General features: G+C 35.0%; 1 protein-coding gene across 2 annotated transcripts in view; it reads right to left on the bottom strand.

Moving 5' to 3' along the window:
* Positions 1-16,330, bottom strand: part of COL4A5 (collagen type IV alpha 5 chain) — a 229,544-nt gene that overhangs the window by 94,223 nt on the left and 118,991 nt on the right. For both annotated transcript variants that reach the window (XM_069464364.1, XM_069464363.1), the window contains exons 14-19: positions 11,582-11,635; positions 11,432-11,488; positions 11,128-11,172; positions 9,519-9,572; positions 7,904-7,945; positions 5,707-5,839 (exon numbers count right to left, since the gene is read on the bottom strand). In XM_069464364.1, coding sequence (XP_069320465.1) covers positions 5,707-5,839; positions 7,904-7,945; positions 9,519-9,572; positions 11,128-11,172; positions 11,432-11,488; positions 11,582-11,635 — 385 coding nt within the window. The remainder of the gene's footprint in view (positions 1-5,706; positions 5,840-7,903; positions 7,946-9,518; positions 9,573-11,127; positions 11,173-11,431; positions 11,489-11,581; positions 11,636-16,330) is intronic.

Below are 16,330 nucleotides of genomic sequence, written 5' to 3' on the forward strand. Positions count from 1 at the left end.
TATGTTCTTGTTTTTCTTATGAGAATCCGCATCTAAAAAAAGGATGAAAAGTTTCAAATAACCCAAGTAAAGTTTTAGGGTAGGAAATAATACTTAAGGTAGCTTTATTACTTTTAGAAATTACTAATAACTCTCTACCCTGCCCATTGACACAATGATCTTCAAAAATACCAGAAAGTCATTAGCAAAAGATAAAGAAGTATTTCAAAGTTCCCATAAAAACATGGCTTTTTTTCTGGAGTTTCTTCTGTTCCACTATCTATTCCTGCACCATTAACACACTTCTTAGTTACTACAGCTTTATGTTTTCAAAACTGGTAAGAAAAAAAAATATATCCATCTTTGTTCTTTATAACAACCATCGTCACTACACTTATAAATAATTTACTCTTCTAAATGAATTTTAGAATCAGCTTCTCAGTTTCATTTTGAAAAAATCTGTTGGAATTTTGAATTTGATTAATTTGAATTTAAAGATTAAATTTGGTAGAATCAACTGTTTATAATATTGATTTCCCAACTCAGGTAATAATTGAGTATATCTCTCCATTTATTTAATTTTATATTATTTAATAATAATTTACAAAATTCTGCAAAGAGGTCTTACACATCTTTTGTTGGGTTTATTCAGGAGTCTGTTTTATTGCTATTGAGAATTTTAATACTATTACTATTGTGAACTGGATTTTTTCTATTATATCTTTGGTGGTGTGTAAAGGAAGTCAAGTTATTAAAGTATTCTACTCATATCTGGCCACGATGCACATGCTCTGTTTAAGTTTAGCAATTTGTCATTTGATGCTTTAAGCTTTCTGGTAGATAATCATATGGTCTGTAAATAACCAAAATTCGGGGATTTTCCTCCATCCTTACACCTCTTTTTTTTTCTTCCAGACTTAATGCATTGACTAGGATCTCCACTATAAGGACAAACAGCATTGGTGACTGAGTATCTTATTTCTGACTTGAATAAGAATGCTCCTGGTGTTTCACCACAAAGCATGACATATCCTGTAGAGTCCTATAGATAGCTTCATCAAGTTAAGGTAATTCCCTTTTAATCCTACCTTAAGAGGTTTTTTTTTCTCTTTTAAAAATAAATGGGTATTGAATTGTATTAACTGATTCCTCTGCATCTATTGGCCTATTCTCTTTTACTCTGTTAATGTAGTCCATCACAGTAATGTTGAACTATCCTTGCAATCTTGCGGATAAAATCTATTTGGTTATAATATCATAGTATTTAATATAATTCTGGATTGTTTTATAATATTACATTTAGTATTATTGGTTCTACATTCATAAAACAGATTGAATTATTATTTCTAGTGTTATCTCCTTGATGGTTTGATATCAATGCTACTAAATTTAATTTCCTTTTTCTAAAATGCTCTGAAATAGTTTAAAATTTGGGAATTATCTGTCCTTGACAGCTTGGTAGAAGTCATCCATAAAAATATAAAACCACCCATAAAGCCAATGCTTTTTCATAGAGATCCTTAAGATTGCAAAATCTTCTATGGTAATTTATCTACTTAGGTTTCCTACTGTCTCAGAACAATTTTAAGTAATTTATTTTCTGTTTCATGATAAATTTATATTTTATCTCGAATTTCAAACTATAGTTTGAAATATAGTTTTATATATATTTATATATATAGTTTTACAGTTTTTTAGTTCCCTTGTAATTTAAAATTTAAATTATGCTAATAATCCCTTTTTATTTACTGATTTTATTTGTGTCTTCTCTCATTATCTTGATTGTATTTGCCAAGTTTTGTTTCAAACTCTTCTGACTCAAAGTATCATCTTCTATTTTCCTTATTCAACTATAATTTTTTAGTTCATTTTCTATTTTATTAATTTTTATTTTTATCAAGTTTTCCCTGCTACATTATTAGTGCTTATTTCTTTCCTTGTGTGTGTTTCTTAAACTTAGCTAATTTACTTTTAGTCTTCCTAACTTTGTGATAAATTAAGGCTACTACTTTGGCTACATTCAATAAGGTTTGACATGTAGTGCTTACATTGTTTAGCATTCAGTAGTTTATCATTTCCACTTGTTTCTTTACTATGCCTAGAGTTATTTATGATTGTGGTTTTAATGTACAAATGTAAAGATTTTTGGCGATTTTTTTTAAGTTCTCGCCTTTTGTTGTTTTTTTGTTTGTTTGTTTGTTTGAGACAGAGTCTCATCTCTGCCGCCCAGGCTACAGTGCAATGGTGTCATCATAGCTCAACTGCAACCTCAAACTCCTGGGCTCAAACGATCCTCCTCCCTCTGCCTCCTACGTAGCTGGGACTACACACATGCACCACCACACCTGGCTAATTTTTCTATTTTTTGTAGAGAAAGGGTCTCGCTCTTGCTCAGGCTGATCTCAAATGCCTGGCCTCAAGCAATCCTCACGCCTCAACCTCCCAGAGTGCTAGGATTACAGGCGTGAGCCACTGTGCCCAGCTGTAAGTTCTTATTTTATTTCACTGTCATGACAGAGCATGGCGTGCCTATATTTTCTTTTCAGATTTTTTCTGGTCTAATAGTCAATTTCTGTAAATATTCCATGTATGCTTGAAAGGAATGTATGTTCTCTGCTGCACACTAAGTTTTTCTCTTTCCCCCATATATACATAGCTTGATTTTTGTTGCTCAAATCATTTACATCCTTATTTCTCACCCACTTGATATATTGGGGATTTGGCAATTTATTCCTTGTGGTTTGTCAGTTTTCACTTTACATATTCAAACCTATAGTGTTAGATGCATAAAGTTTCATGGCTTTTATATTATTATGGTATAATTTATCCATTTATCCATATGAAATGTGTCTCATTAATGCATTTTTGCATTTAATTATATCTCATACTATATTAGAATTGTTAAACCAGCTTTTCTTAAATAGCATGTGCCTACTATGTCTTTCCATTGCTTTCTTTTCAAATTTTCTCTGTCCTTTTGCTTCAGATATGTCTACTGTGCACTGTATATATTTTTTTTATTCTAATTTTTAGTCAGTGTCTTTCAAACAGTGTTTAGTTCTTTCACATTTGTTAGAGTTACTGATTTATTTTCAACTTCTTGTCATCTTATATTTCATTTTCTCTTTACCTTGGTCTGTCTGTCTTGCCCCAACCCTAACTTCAATTGTATGGGAGATTGTTAGTCATTTTCTTTCCTCAACCGGTGTGTAGGTCATACATTTTATTTCTATTCTCCTCTAGTGGTTACCATCAAAATTTTAACCTAAGTACTTAAACCTATATTTTTCTAAAAACTTAAAGAGTTAATAATGTTTATATTTTCTCTCTCTAACAAGCCAAAAAAACCTTATCTTTGACTTCCCCTTATTCTCTCTGTTTACAATTATATTTCCAGGTTGTTACTTAAAACACTTGTTACTTTTTTAATGATCAATACCTATTTAGACTTAATATGTTTTACTAATATCATTCCTAAACAATGGTTCTTGCATCCTACCCTTACCCCTACCCTCACTTTACCCTAAATTCATTTCCTTCTTGGAGTAAAACCTCAAGTAACTATTTCAGAGAAAGTCTGAAAGTGGTAAACTTTCTAGTTATGCCATCTTCACACTAAGATGATAGTTTGGTGTAATACAGAATCTCAAATTCATAGCAATTTATCCTTATCACTTTAAAAATGTGTTCCATTATCTTCCTCTGACTCTCACTATTTTGTAGGTGATCTGTCTTTTATTCTCAGATAGTTTTAAGGGTTTCTTTTTATCCATGAATTCTAGAATGTCCCTACAGTGTATCTACTCATGGGCCTTTATATTATTTTTATTTTACTCCTCCTTAGAGCTTCATGAGCTTTTTCACAGGGATTTGTGTGTTTCTTAATAGATGGAAGCTCTCAGCCATTATTTTTTTTCAAATACTGCCTCTTGTCCCATTCTCTCCTCCTTAAATGCCCTCATGATGGATTTTGGAACTTCTAGGTTTACCCTTAACCTCTTAACTTTTCTTTCATATCTCCTAACTCCTTAACTCTTTTACTGTATCTTGGGAAGATCCCTTATTTCAATTTTCCAGACATAGTATGTATTTAGTCCACTATCTTGAGATCAGAAATCCGAAGTGCATACTTAGTTAGAGCATAATGGAACCCACATTTATTCTCTTTCTCTTTGGAAAGATCACTGAGTGTCACTCATCTCGTCATGTTAATATTTCATTAGCCATATATTTCTAAGGGAAAGGAATCATAATTTATTATGTATGTGTTCCAGGTACTATACCAGGTGCTTTTGCAAATTTTACATAAATCCTTCCTATCACCTCATTTCAGAGAATATCCAAATACTCATGCTAGACAAGGGCAGTACTCAATTTATGGCCAAATTAGAAATGTTCCACTATACTGTGTGTCTTCAAAGGGAATAATACAAAATGCAGTATTGAGCACTAAGATTTTATTGTACATCAAAATCATCACAGAGATTTCTACTTAGATGTTTCTCGAATTCTAAGTGAATAGTGCTGCTTTTCATTTTTATACAGGAAATCTTGCAAAGCAAGGCACTGTGAGCCAGCATCCTCTTCCCTAACAGCAGCACCAACAGTGTGAGGATTCATCAAATGAATCACAGAATTGTTTGGTGTAATTTATTAATAAGAAAAGGTACCTCAGTTAAAATGGTTATGATCAAACCCCAAAAAACAATAGATGCTGGCAAGGATGTGGAGAAACATATACTGTTGGTGGGAATGTAAATTAGTACAGCCATTATGGAAAGCAGTGTGGAATTTCATTAAAAAACTAGAAATACCATATGATCAGCAATCCCACTGCTGGGTATATATCCAAAAGAAAGGAAATCATTACATTACAAAGATATCTGTACTCCCATGTTTATTGCAGCACTATTCACAATAGCTAAGATATGGAACCAACCTAAGTGTCCATCAATGGATAAATGGATAAAGAAGATGTGGTATTTATACACATAGAATATTATTCAGCCATAAAAAGAATGAAATCCTGTCATTTGCAGCAACATGGATAAGCCTGGGATTAAGTGAAATAAGCCAGGCACAGAAAGACAAATATCACATGTTCTCACTCATATGTGGGGGCTAAAAAAGTGGATCTAATGGAAGTAGAGAGTAGAATAGTGGTTACCAGAAGCTAGGGAAGGTTTGTGGTAGAGAAGGGGGAATTAAGAGAGGTTGGTTTGGTTAATAGGTATAAACATACAGTTGGGCAGAAGGAATAAGTTTTAGTGTTTGATAGCACAATAGAGTGACTATAGCTAAAAATAATTTATTATATATTTCAAAATAGCTAGAAGAGAAGATTTTGAATCTTCCCAATACAAAGAAATGATAAATATTTGAGGTGATGGATATCCATCAATTACCCTGATTTGATCACTACACATTATGCACATGTATAAAAATATCACATGTATCCCTGTAAATATGTACAGTTATTATGCATCAATAAAAATAAGAAAAGGTAGAAACAGGAATCTGAACGTGAAAGGGCACTATTTAGGTGGGCTTATTTTTAAGTAAGGAATTTGGTGAGAAAGGGTATAATAATAGTTGGGAAGTATCTGCCAATTAAAAAGGACTTGTGTCTTCTACTGCCATGTTCACCTTGGAACCAGCATGATAAAGTGTAGATATGGACTAGTAAGGATGCTATAAACACCAGGGCATAAGTACATTCTCTTTTACCTGGAGGTCCAGGAAGGCCAGGTGGACCCTGTATTCCAGGAAATCCTCGCTCTCCTTTTTCTCCAGGCAAGCCAGGTAATCCCATGTTTCCTTTTTCTCCTACAGTTATACCAGTCCCAGGTCTAGGAATTACCTTTATTATAAAAGAAAAAAAATAAAGGAACTCAAAGAGGAAGAGGCCTGTTCTCCAGAAAATAATCTGACGGCTACATATGATTATAATGCCATCATTTTCATAAAAGTGCTCAGATATAAAATCATTGACTACTACACAGATCATGAGTTACATTCTATATTACTCCCATCCTCCAACTGATTAGAAATTATTCAATTCTAATAATAATATTACCACTCTCTTGAGTCCCAAACTTACAAAGCTAAAAGTATTTTTGATGTCTCTTCTCTTATAATTCACATTCAATTCATTCCAGTCATCTAAGCATGACAATCCTTTACTGAAATGTCTCTTCAGTTTGCCCCATTCACTCCTGTTGCCACAGCAACCATCTTCAACTCACACTTGGACTAACAGAAGCACCTCTGAACTTGTACCCTTGAATTCAAATCTATTGCTAGGTTGTGCTTTCTCAAAAACCAATTTTTCTGTGTTAACTACTCTGTTTAAGGATTCAAAATTACTCACTACTCCGTATTGTATCTGATGCTACTGCCCGGAACTATGTGAAGTCATTTCTCATCTCTAATACTTCTCTCACCCATTTCATCTCCTATTATTTCTAACAGTAAATTTTTATTAGAGTGAAGTCTGTCTGATTGTTACCACATCCTTCAACTTACACATTCTTGTCTGTGCCTTTGCATATGTCATTGATGTCATTGTAAACATCTATAATGCCTTTCCCAATCTTTCCCTTTATGAACCTACATTTCTTTCTTCCTTTAAAAAAGAAGACTCATCTCTTCAAGGAAGGCTTTATTGATTAAACCCAACCAACCAATCATTCCCTTTTTCGCTGTCTTCTTAGAACTCAGTACTTAAGTCTGTTCTAAAAAACATTCATACCAAATAAACTTAATATTTAAAATTTCGCCTCGCCTCATATACCAATAAAAGTAAATAAGCTTCATATTTAAGAAACTGTCAGTCTGAGGTACAAACCAACACCTACTGGCAAAGTACGATACTTCATCCTATCTCTATTGCATATAAGCAATATTCACACAAAAGGAGACAAAAAGTTGTGGGATCTAGAATTGGAATGGTAGTTCAAAAGGGAACATGACCTGCTGGATAGGACTGCACTCTCAAAATTTCCATTTGTTCTGATGCTTATCAAAATCTTATCATTTCATTTTATAAAGAGATTATTTCCTAGAGAACTGAAACTCTCATTTTATAATGAAAGTGAACAAAAATTATCTAAGATCTTCTTTAATTATATACTCATTAGATTTAGTACAGTCCTAAGTATTCATATCTGAGACTCACTATGCACAAAAAAAATTAAATTAATGTTACTAAAATGTCTGGACATATAGAATAGGTTTTACGGTACTCACACTGTCATAGCTTCAATGCAGTCTTAAAATCAAGAGTCTTACCAAATTTTTACCAAAGAAAAATCAATATTTCAAACCTCAGCAATCATATTTTATTCTTAATAAGACTAGAAATATATTTTACTTAAGTTCTGTAGTGAACACACACGACAGAAAATCTGTAAACCCCCCAATTATTCTTTCATAGAGCAGTTTCCTACATTTGTTATTAAGAACCCCTAGAAAGCACACACTCAGGAAAGAGAGAGGTGTGAATCAGACAATTACAGATTGAGAAAACCTATTAAGACCAAATCCATCTTTACCCTGAACTCTGCAGGGGAAGGACCAACCCCCACCTCCCCAAGTTTCTTTTATTGAACCTTTAGGCAACACTTGCACCACCTGCTGGTTGCTTGAGAAATGACCTCACAATCATGATGCAAAACAACGCAATGCCGTCAATTTGGACCTTTAATATGGAGAAATAATTAATACCCAGGCAGAACAATACAAATACCTTGAGGTCAAGACTACTGAAGTTTTTAGATGTAAAGACTTTTAAGCCAGTAGAACTTGATAATGAATTAAAATTTTGTATTGTATGAGGAAAAAGTAGAGAGTATATAATTAAGGCCCCCAAATGATAATATATTAATAAATTTGATAAATGAAGACTAAAAAAAAAAATACTTACAAGTCCAGGAGGCCCCGGTGGGCCAATGTCACCTTTTTGGCCCTGTTCAATGCAATTATAGAATAGGTTGGTAAAAAAAATCACATGAAAACATCAATTTCCTCAAGAACATAAGAGATATTTTCATTAAGACCCAGAAATCAATAATAGAATACTTCAAATGAGAAATACAATATGAGGTAATGAAAAAAAACAGGGCTAAGCCTAGAAAGACCTGTGATGTTGTCTCAAATTTACTAGATATGTAATCTTGACCAAATCAATTAACCTCTCTGGCTTATACACAAAAAAGAAAGATTTTAGACCAAACTTCTAAGGTATTTCTTCTAGCTGTAATATTTTTTGATTTTAAGATTTTTATTTTCTAGCAAACTATAAATACTCTATAAAGAAGATAATGTAAAAAAGTGGCATCACTAGAATAAGTTAAAACCATTGATTTTTTTTACATTTAACCATGTTCCTTCTTATAAAACTAGTCAACGGCATAAATGTAGTATCATTGCTATTAGTGACAGATATTTTACAGGTCATGGACTTAACTATAATCAGAAATAGCTAATAAATCCTAATTGCTTTTGTGAGTTTGCTCTTAGCAGCTAATGAAAGTCAATTTCCAGACAAAACTTTCATTTTTGATCAGTAGCTACAACAGCATGAAGAACACAATATTTAACTGTTACTTTACTGGCCAAGATATGTCAAGGATAGTTTCTCCCACACCTCTATTCTGATTCTAGACTTGTTCATAGAAACCTTTCATCTATACACAAACTCCTTTTAGTCTAAGGAGTTGATACTGTTTTATAACTCTACTTACTACTTGGAAAAAAAAAAAACGTTCTTTGAGTATTTGCTACCTCCATAATTCTAACTGTGCCTTTTAGGTCAAGCTAGAACTCAGACATACCTTTAGAGATAAATGACCATTCAATTATGTGCCCTCTGGGTACATTCAAATTTTTAACACCCTTCCCTCCTTGCCTGGAAAATAAAGCCTTTCAATTTGGTTTTGACACAAAGCAATTAGAGAAGACAGGGATTGGATATTTTGTGATCTGCTACAAAATAGAGTAATTGTGTGCTTCATACATTCTTTTGGAAGTCACTTTTAAAATAGGTAACTAAATAAATAACCTCAATCAGGCTGCATTGGCTCAGTGAAAAAAAAAAGACAAAGAGTTAGCCACAGATTTACAGACAATAATTGCATAAAGAATGGAAATGTTTAGTTGAGATGTTCTAAATTCACAGCTATAAGCCTTTTAATACAAGGACCTCGCTAAAATAGTGCTGAATCCTCTTTCTAGAAAACAAAAGTTTTGCCGATATATGCTCAAAGTAAAGGCAATGACTTTTCACAATGAAAATGCTAAAGTTAAACAATCCTTCATGTATTTCTACCACATGGATTGTGATTTAGGGCAATGAAAGAACATTTAGAGAGTGTGGTATAAAAGAAAAAGGAACAAAAGATGGATAAAGGAGGTATGTTTTGAATATAGAAGTTAGTTACATATTAATAGAACTTTTTCATTTATAACTCAGTCTTGGGAGAGAAAGGATTATGTTAACAAGAATAAAAACAGTCACTTCAAAGTATTAAAATTCTTACCTTTTCACCATCCCTTCCAGGTTCACCAGGGTAACCAGGATCACCAGGCAAACCCTTTAAAACATACGGGATAGGGCGACATGAGCAAAAATGGTAGAGCAGAGAGACCTTCAAAAATTCTCTGCTCCACTGAAGTAATGAGAATACTGGCAAAAATGGTCAGTTAGAATCAACTTTTTCAGAACTGTGGAAATTAACCAAAGGCTGCAGCAATCGAAGGAATATTTTCTCAAAAAAAAAAAAAAAGGGGCTGAATCTTGGTAAGAACACGGAGCTTTGTGGCATTTTAACTTGCTCTATTCCCATTAACCCAACCTCACAAGCAAGGTGAAAACCAGCAGCCTAGCAGCAACTGGAGGGGAAAGAACAGGATTGGAGTTCCTTTGAAGCCCCATTGCCAGAGAACTGTCATTATTTGATCTGTCTGGTGGTTTCTAAGAAGACTCCACTTGCAAGGCTGTCTGGTGGTTTCACATGACTTAGACGTTCCCAGTGCAAACAGAGAACAAGAGAAGAGTCTCCCTGCCCAACACCCCTCATTTGCTAAAAACAATCAGAGGCAATTGTTGAATATCACCATTGCCTAAATTGAGACAAAAACCAATTGTTCTCAAAGAAGCCAGAAACTGAGGCCCTGAGATTATCTCCTGTTATATTATTTTATTCTTAAGCCTTTTTTTTTTGAAGTAGAGTTGTCAGTTGAGGATTGTCTGTTTAGTAAAATCATCTTGAAACCAATTAATCTGATTTTAGTAATTCCAAATTCCTGTCTTGTTAAGAATTATCCCTTTCCTTTCGAATGGCCTACAAATTTCATCAAATTTTCTATTGTTAAAATCTCTTTTAATGCCTACTGTGGATACTCTTGATACTGAAGCTTCTCGAAATAATGTTCTTGGACTTGCATATTTTTATTTCCCCCCTTTATGGTAGGAATTAGAATAATTACCTGTCAAAACCTTTACTGAAAAAACTTATGTTCACACAAAAAACTGTATTTGAATGTTTATAACAGTTTTATTCATAATGGCCAAAACCCAGAAGCAACCAAAATATCCTTCAATGGCTAAATAGATAAACAAACCAAGGTTTATCCACACAAACAGTACTCAGCAATAAAAAGCAATGAATACTGATACACAGTACAATGCATTATGCTATGTGAAAAAATCCTGATTCAAAAGGCTATATATTAATACAATATGACTCCATTTATGTGACATATTAGAATAGGAAAAATTACAGGGATTCAGAACAGATCAGCTCTTAGGAGGAAATTGGGATGGGGAGTAGATAAGTACAAAAGAGCATAAGGGAACTTTTGAGGGTGACGAAACTGTTCTTGATTATGGTGGTGGTGGTGACAGAACTGTATGTGTTTGTCAAAACACAGAACTATATAATAAAAATCATTCATTTTACTGTATATAAATTATATCTCAATATGTCTCACTTAAAAATAGAGGAATTTCAAATTCATATTCAAAAGAGAAAAAAGTATTTCTATTCATTTAAACTATTTCCAAACCAGGCTCTTTGCCATCCTGCTTCTCTACCACCACCTACAAATGTTGTCAGCTTTGGGGGTGGGGGGACCTTAGCTACTTACTGGAATTCCTGGTTGGCCATTCTCTCCATCTTTTCCTGGTTTACCCTATAGGATACAAAGTAATGATGGGGTAACAACATAAATTTGTTAGTTAGTAAGTATGAGATCAAAGAATACAAGCTTTATTCCTGCCTTGGACTATATTAAGTAGACTTTTTAGACTTCAATATTATAATAAATAATAAGTATGTCAGTAGTGATATTTATAGGCAATGAAAGTAAGACTTAGCAAGAAAGAATAAAATCACACACACGGATAATTTAGGAATTTTTTGCAAAAAGTATTATTAGTCATAATACTTACTCTCTTGCCTGGCTCTCCTTGCTCACCCTTCTCACCTTTCACACCACCTGGAGGACCCTGTACACACAAAAGTAGTTTCACATTGGTTTGTGGGATACTGTGTATCACCAATTTGCATTAAATGATGCTAAAGCCTTTTAAGTTACTTACTGGAGGACCACGTATTCCTGGAGGTCCAGGAGGCCCTCGGTCACCAGGAAGTCCCTATATGGTAGTAGAGGAAAGAAAAACAATGTTAATACTGGAGTATGCAATCTCATTCTAACTACTAGATCTAGCTAGGAGCACTTACAGCAAACTGTAGACTCATGTAGTATAACCAAAGATAATAGGGTATTTCTTTTTTTTTTTTTTTTTTTGAGACAGAGTCTCACTCTGTTGCCCAGGCTAGAGTGAGTGCCGTGGCGTCAGCCTAGCTCACAGCAACCTCAAACTCCTGAGCTCAAGCGATCCTCCTGTCTCAGCCTCCCGAGTAGCTGGGACTACAGGCATGCGCCACCATGCCCGGCTAATTTTTTCTATATATATTTTTAGCTGTCCATATAATTTCTTTCTATTTTTAGTAGAGATGGGGTCTCGCTCTTGCTCAGGCTGGTCTCGAACTCCTGAGCTCAAACGATCCGCCCACCTCGGCCTCCCAGAGTGCTAGGATTACAGGCGTGAGCCACCGCGCCCGGCCGATAATAGGGTATTTCTAATTCAAAGTTGAAATCACTAGGCAAAAGAACCTAGAGCCATCTTTGCTCACTTCAGTTAATTTCTAGTGTATATACAAACCAAACTTTGAGGTAAATAACAAGACAACACTTAAAAATGTTGATGACTTTTATTCTTATAAAATATTTTATAAAAAGCAACAGTTCCTAAAACTAGGTGATTTGGGGGACACATAGCACACACATATTTTGGCAGAGAATTAAATGGCCCAATCCACACTGATGATAGAATTTCAATATAGAGGAGCTCCACCTTTGTGTGAACACTGAGTGCTTCCCTAGTTGCGAGAGAGTGGAGTGTGGACCTTGCGGACATTGGGGTGGGGCAGACCATTGCCTGCGGGAACTGCAGCAGCTGGGGCGCTGGGCGAACGAGGGCGCCGCTCCCCTCCCCCTATCCACTGTCTTTCTGGCAGAGAGAGACGGAAACCACCTCGGGAGAGGAAGAGGAGCAGCCCCCCAGCGGAGGTAGCAAAATCCTGAACAACACTTGAAGGGCTCCCCCTAGCGACAGAGGAGGCAGCTTACCTGGCACGCATGGCGTGCCCCTATCCAGACTAAAGCTGAAAGAAGGGATCTTAAGGATTCATCCAGATGGGAAGGGCTCAGCGAAAGAACTCTGGGAGTATAAAGAATCAAGCTGAAACCTTGCCCTCAAAGAGGATTACTAGTTCTCCACCAATTGACACAAACCAGATTCTAAATAGCAACATGTCACAGGAAGAATTTGAAACATGGATCATAAATAAGCTGAACATTATGCAAGAAAAAATGGATAACCAACACAAAGAAACCACAAAAAAGATCCAGGACTTTGAAGAAAAATTCACCAAAGAAATTGAAATATTGAAGAAAAATCAAACTGAACTCCTGGAAATGAAGAATTTATTCAGGGAGCTACAAAACACAGTGGAAAGTCTCAAGAGCAGGGTAGATCAAACAGAAGAAAGAATCTCAGAGATCAAAGATAACACTTTCCAATTAAATAAGTCAGTCACAGAGATAGAGCAAACAAACAAGAGAAAAGACCAGAGTCTATAAGAAATGTGGGACTATGTGAAGAAGCCTAACGTGAGAGTTATCGGCATTCCTGAGGGTGAAGAAGACAATAAGCAAGGGTTGGATAAACTATTTGAAGATATAATTGAGGAAAATTTCCCAGGTCTTGCCAAATCTCTAGATATACAGGTTCAAGAAGCTCAAAGAACCCCTGGGAGATTCATACCAAATAGGAAGACACTACGTCATGTAGTTATCAGACTGACCAAAATATCCACTAAAGAGGCCCTTCTTCGAGCTGTAAGGAGAAAGAAACAAGTAACATACAAAGGAAAGTCCATCCGAATCACGCCAGATTTCTCAACTGAAACCTTACAAGCAAGAAGAGATTGGGGCCCCATTCTCACTCTTCTGAAACAGAATAATGCCCAGCCTAGAATCCTGTACCCAGCTAAGCTCAGTTTTATATATGAAGGTGAAATTAAGACATTCTCAGATAAACAAAAACTCAGAGAATTCATCAAGACAAGACCAGCTCTCCAAGAAGTACTCAAAACAGAGTTACACATGGTCCAGCACAAGAAGGACCCACGAATGTAAAACTAATCAAGAGATAAAGATAAAAACCCAGTTATCATAATGGCTCAAGAGAGAAAACAGATCAATGAAATTCAACCCAACATGAGGAACAGCAATCTGTCTCACTTATCAGTTCTCTCATTAAATGTGAATGGATTGAATTCCCCACTCAAGAGACATAGACTGGCCCAATGGATAAAAAAAATATAAGCCAAGTATCTGCTGTCTTCAGGAAACTCATCTAACCTGCAAGGATGCATTTAGACTGAAAATAAAAGGGTGGAAATCAATATTTCAAGCAAATGGAACTCAAAACAAAGCTGGCGTGGTGGTTTTAATCTCTGATAACTTAGTTTTTAAATCAACAAAAGTAATGAAAGACAAAGATGGTTACTATATACTGGTGAAGGGTACAATTCAACAAGAAGACATAACTATACTTAATATATATGCACCCAACCTAGGTGCACCCAGATTCATAAAGCAAACCCTACTTTATCTGAACCAAATGATAGATAACAACACTTTAGTAGCCAGAGATTTTAACACGCCGCTGACAGAACAGGACAGATCCTCCAAACAAAAAATAAACAAAGAAATAATGGACTTAAATAGAATGCTAGAACAAATGGGCCTGACTGACATCTACAGGACATTCTACCCAAAAACCACCGAATATACTTTCTTCTCTTCAGCTCATGGGACATTCTCCAAGATTGACCATATCCTAGGACATAAAGCATGTCTTAAAAAATTTAAAAATATAGAAATTATACCATGCATCTTCTCAGATCACAGTGGAATAAAAGTAACAATGAACCCTAACAGAAATCCTCATTTCTACTCAAAGTCATATGAACCCTAACAGAAATCCTCATTTCTACTCAAAGTCATGGAAGCTAAATAACCTTCTCCTGAACAATCATTTTATAAATGAAGAAATCAAGTCAGAAATCAAAAGATTCTTTGAATTAAATGACAAAGGAGATACAACTTATCAAAATCTGTGGGGCACAGCTAAAGCAGTCCTGAGAGGAAAATTTATTTCCATAAATGCCTATACCAAAAAGACAGAAAACTTACAAATAGACAATCTAATGAATAGACTCAAAGAGCTGGAGAAGGAAGAACAGACTGACCCCAAACCCAGCAAAAGGAGAGAAATTATTAAGATTAAATCAGAACTAAATGAAAAGGAAAACAAACAAACCATGAGGGAGATTAATAAAACAAAAAGTTGGTTCTTTGAAAAAATAAACAAAATTGACACACCTCTGGCTAGACTAACCAAGAGCAGAAAAGAAAAAACTCTTATAACCTCCATCAGGAACATGAAAGGAGAAATCACGACTGATGCCACAGAGATACATGATATCATCTATGAATTCTACAAAAATCTTTATGCACACAAATTAGAAAACCTGGAGGAAATGGACAAATTCTTAGAAACACACAGCCTTCCCAGGCTCAACCAGGAAGAAATAGAATTCCTGAATAGACCGATATCTAGATCTGAAATCGAAACAGTAATAAAAAACCTTCCCAAAAAGAAAAGCCCTGGACCAGATGGGTTCACACCTGAATTTTACTATACCTACAAAGAAGAACTGGTGCCCATCCTACATAAACTATTCTTCAATATGGAGAAGGATGGGATTCTCCCCAACACTTTTTACTAAGCCAACATAATCCTGATACCAAAACAAGGAAAGGATGCAACCAAAACCGAGAACTACAGACCAATTTCTCTTATGAATATAGATGCAAAAATTCTCAATAAAATTCTAGCAAATCAAATCCAAGTGCTTATCAAAAAAATAATCCATCACGACCAAGTGGGCTTCATCCAAGAGATACAGGGATGGTTTAACATATGCAAATCTATAAATGTAATTCACCACAAAAATAGAAGCAAAAATAAAGATCATATGATCCTCTCAATAGATGCAGAAAAAGCATTTGACAAAATTCAGCACCCTTTTATGATAAGAACACTTAACAAAATAGGCATAGACGGGGCCTATCTAAAAATGATACAAGCCATATATGACAAACTCACAGCCAACATCATACTGAATGGGGAAAATCTGAAAGCATTCCCACTTCGAACTGGAACCAAACAAGGCTGACCACTGTCCCCATTACTTTTCAACATAGTATTGGAAGTCCTTGCAAGAGCTATCAGGCAAGAGAGCAGAATCAAGGGAGTCCAAATAGGGACAGAAGAGATCAAACTCTCACTCTTTGCTGATGATATGATGTTATATCTAGAAAACCCCAAGGTTTCAACCAAGAGACTCCTGGAACTGATCAATGAATTCAGTAAAGTCTCAGGATACAAAATCAATGCACACAAATCAGAGGCATTCATATATGCCAATAACAGTCAAACGGAGAACCAAATTAAGGACTCAATACCCTTCAAAATAGCAACAAAAAAAAATAAAATACCTAGGAATATATTTAACTAAGGAGGTAAAGGACCTCTATAGGGAGAACTATGAAACACTGAGGAAGGAAATCACAGAACATGTAAATAGGTGGAAAACCATACCATGCTCATGGATCGGTAGAATCAACATTGTTAAGACATCTATACTGCCCA

The sequence above is a fragment of the Eulemur rufifrons genome, chromosome 30 (genome assembly GCF_041146395.1).
Source record: "Eulemur rufifrons isolate Redbay chromosome 30, OSU_ERuf_1, whole genome shotgun sequence".
Taxonomy (NCBI): Eukaryota; Metazoa; Chordata; class Mammalia; order Primates; family Lemuridae; genus Eulemur; species Eulemur rufifrons.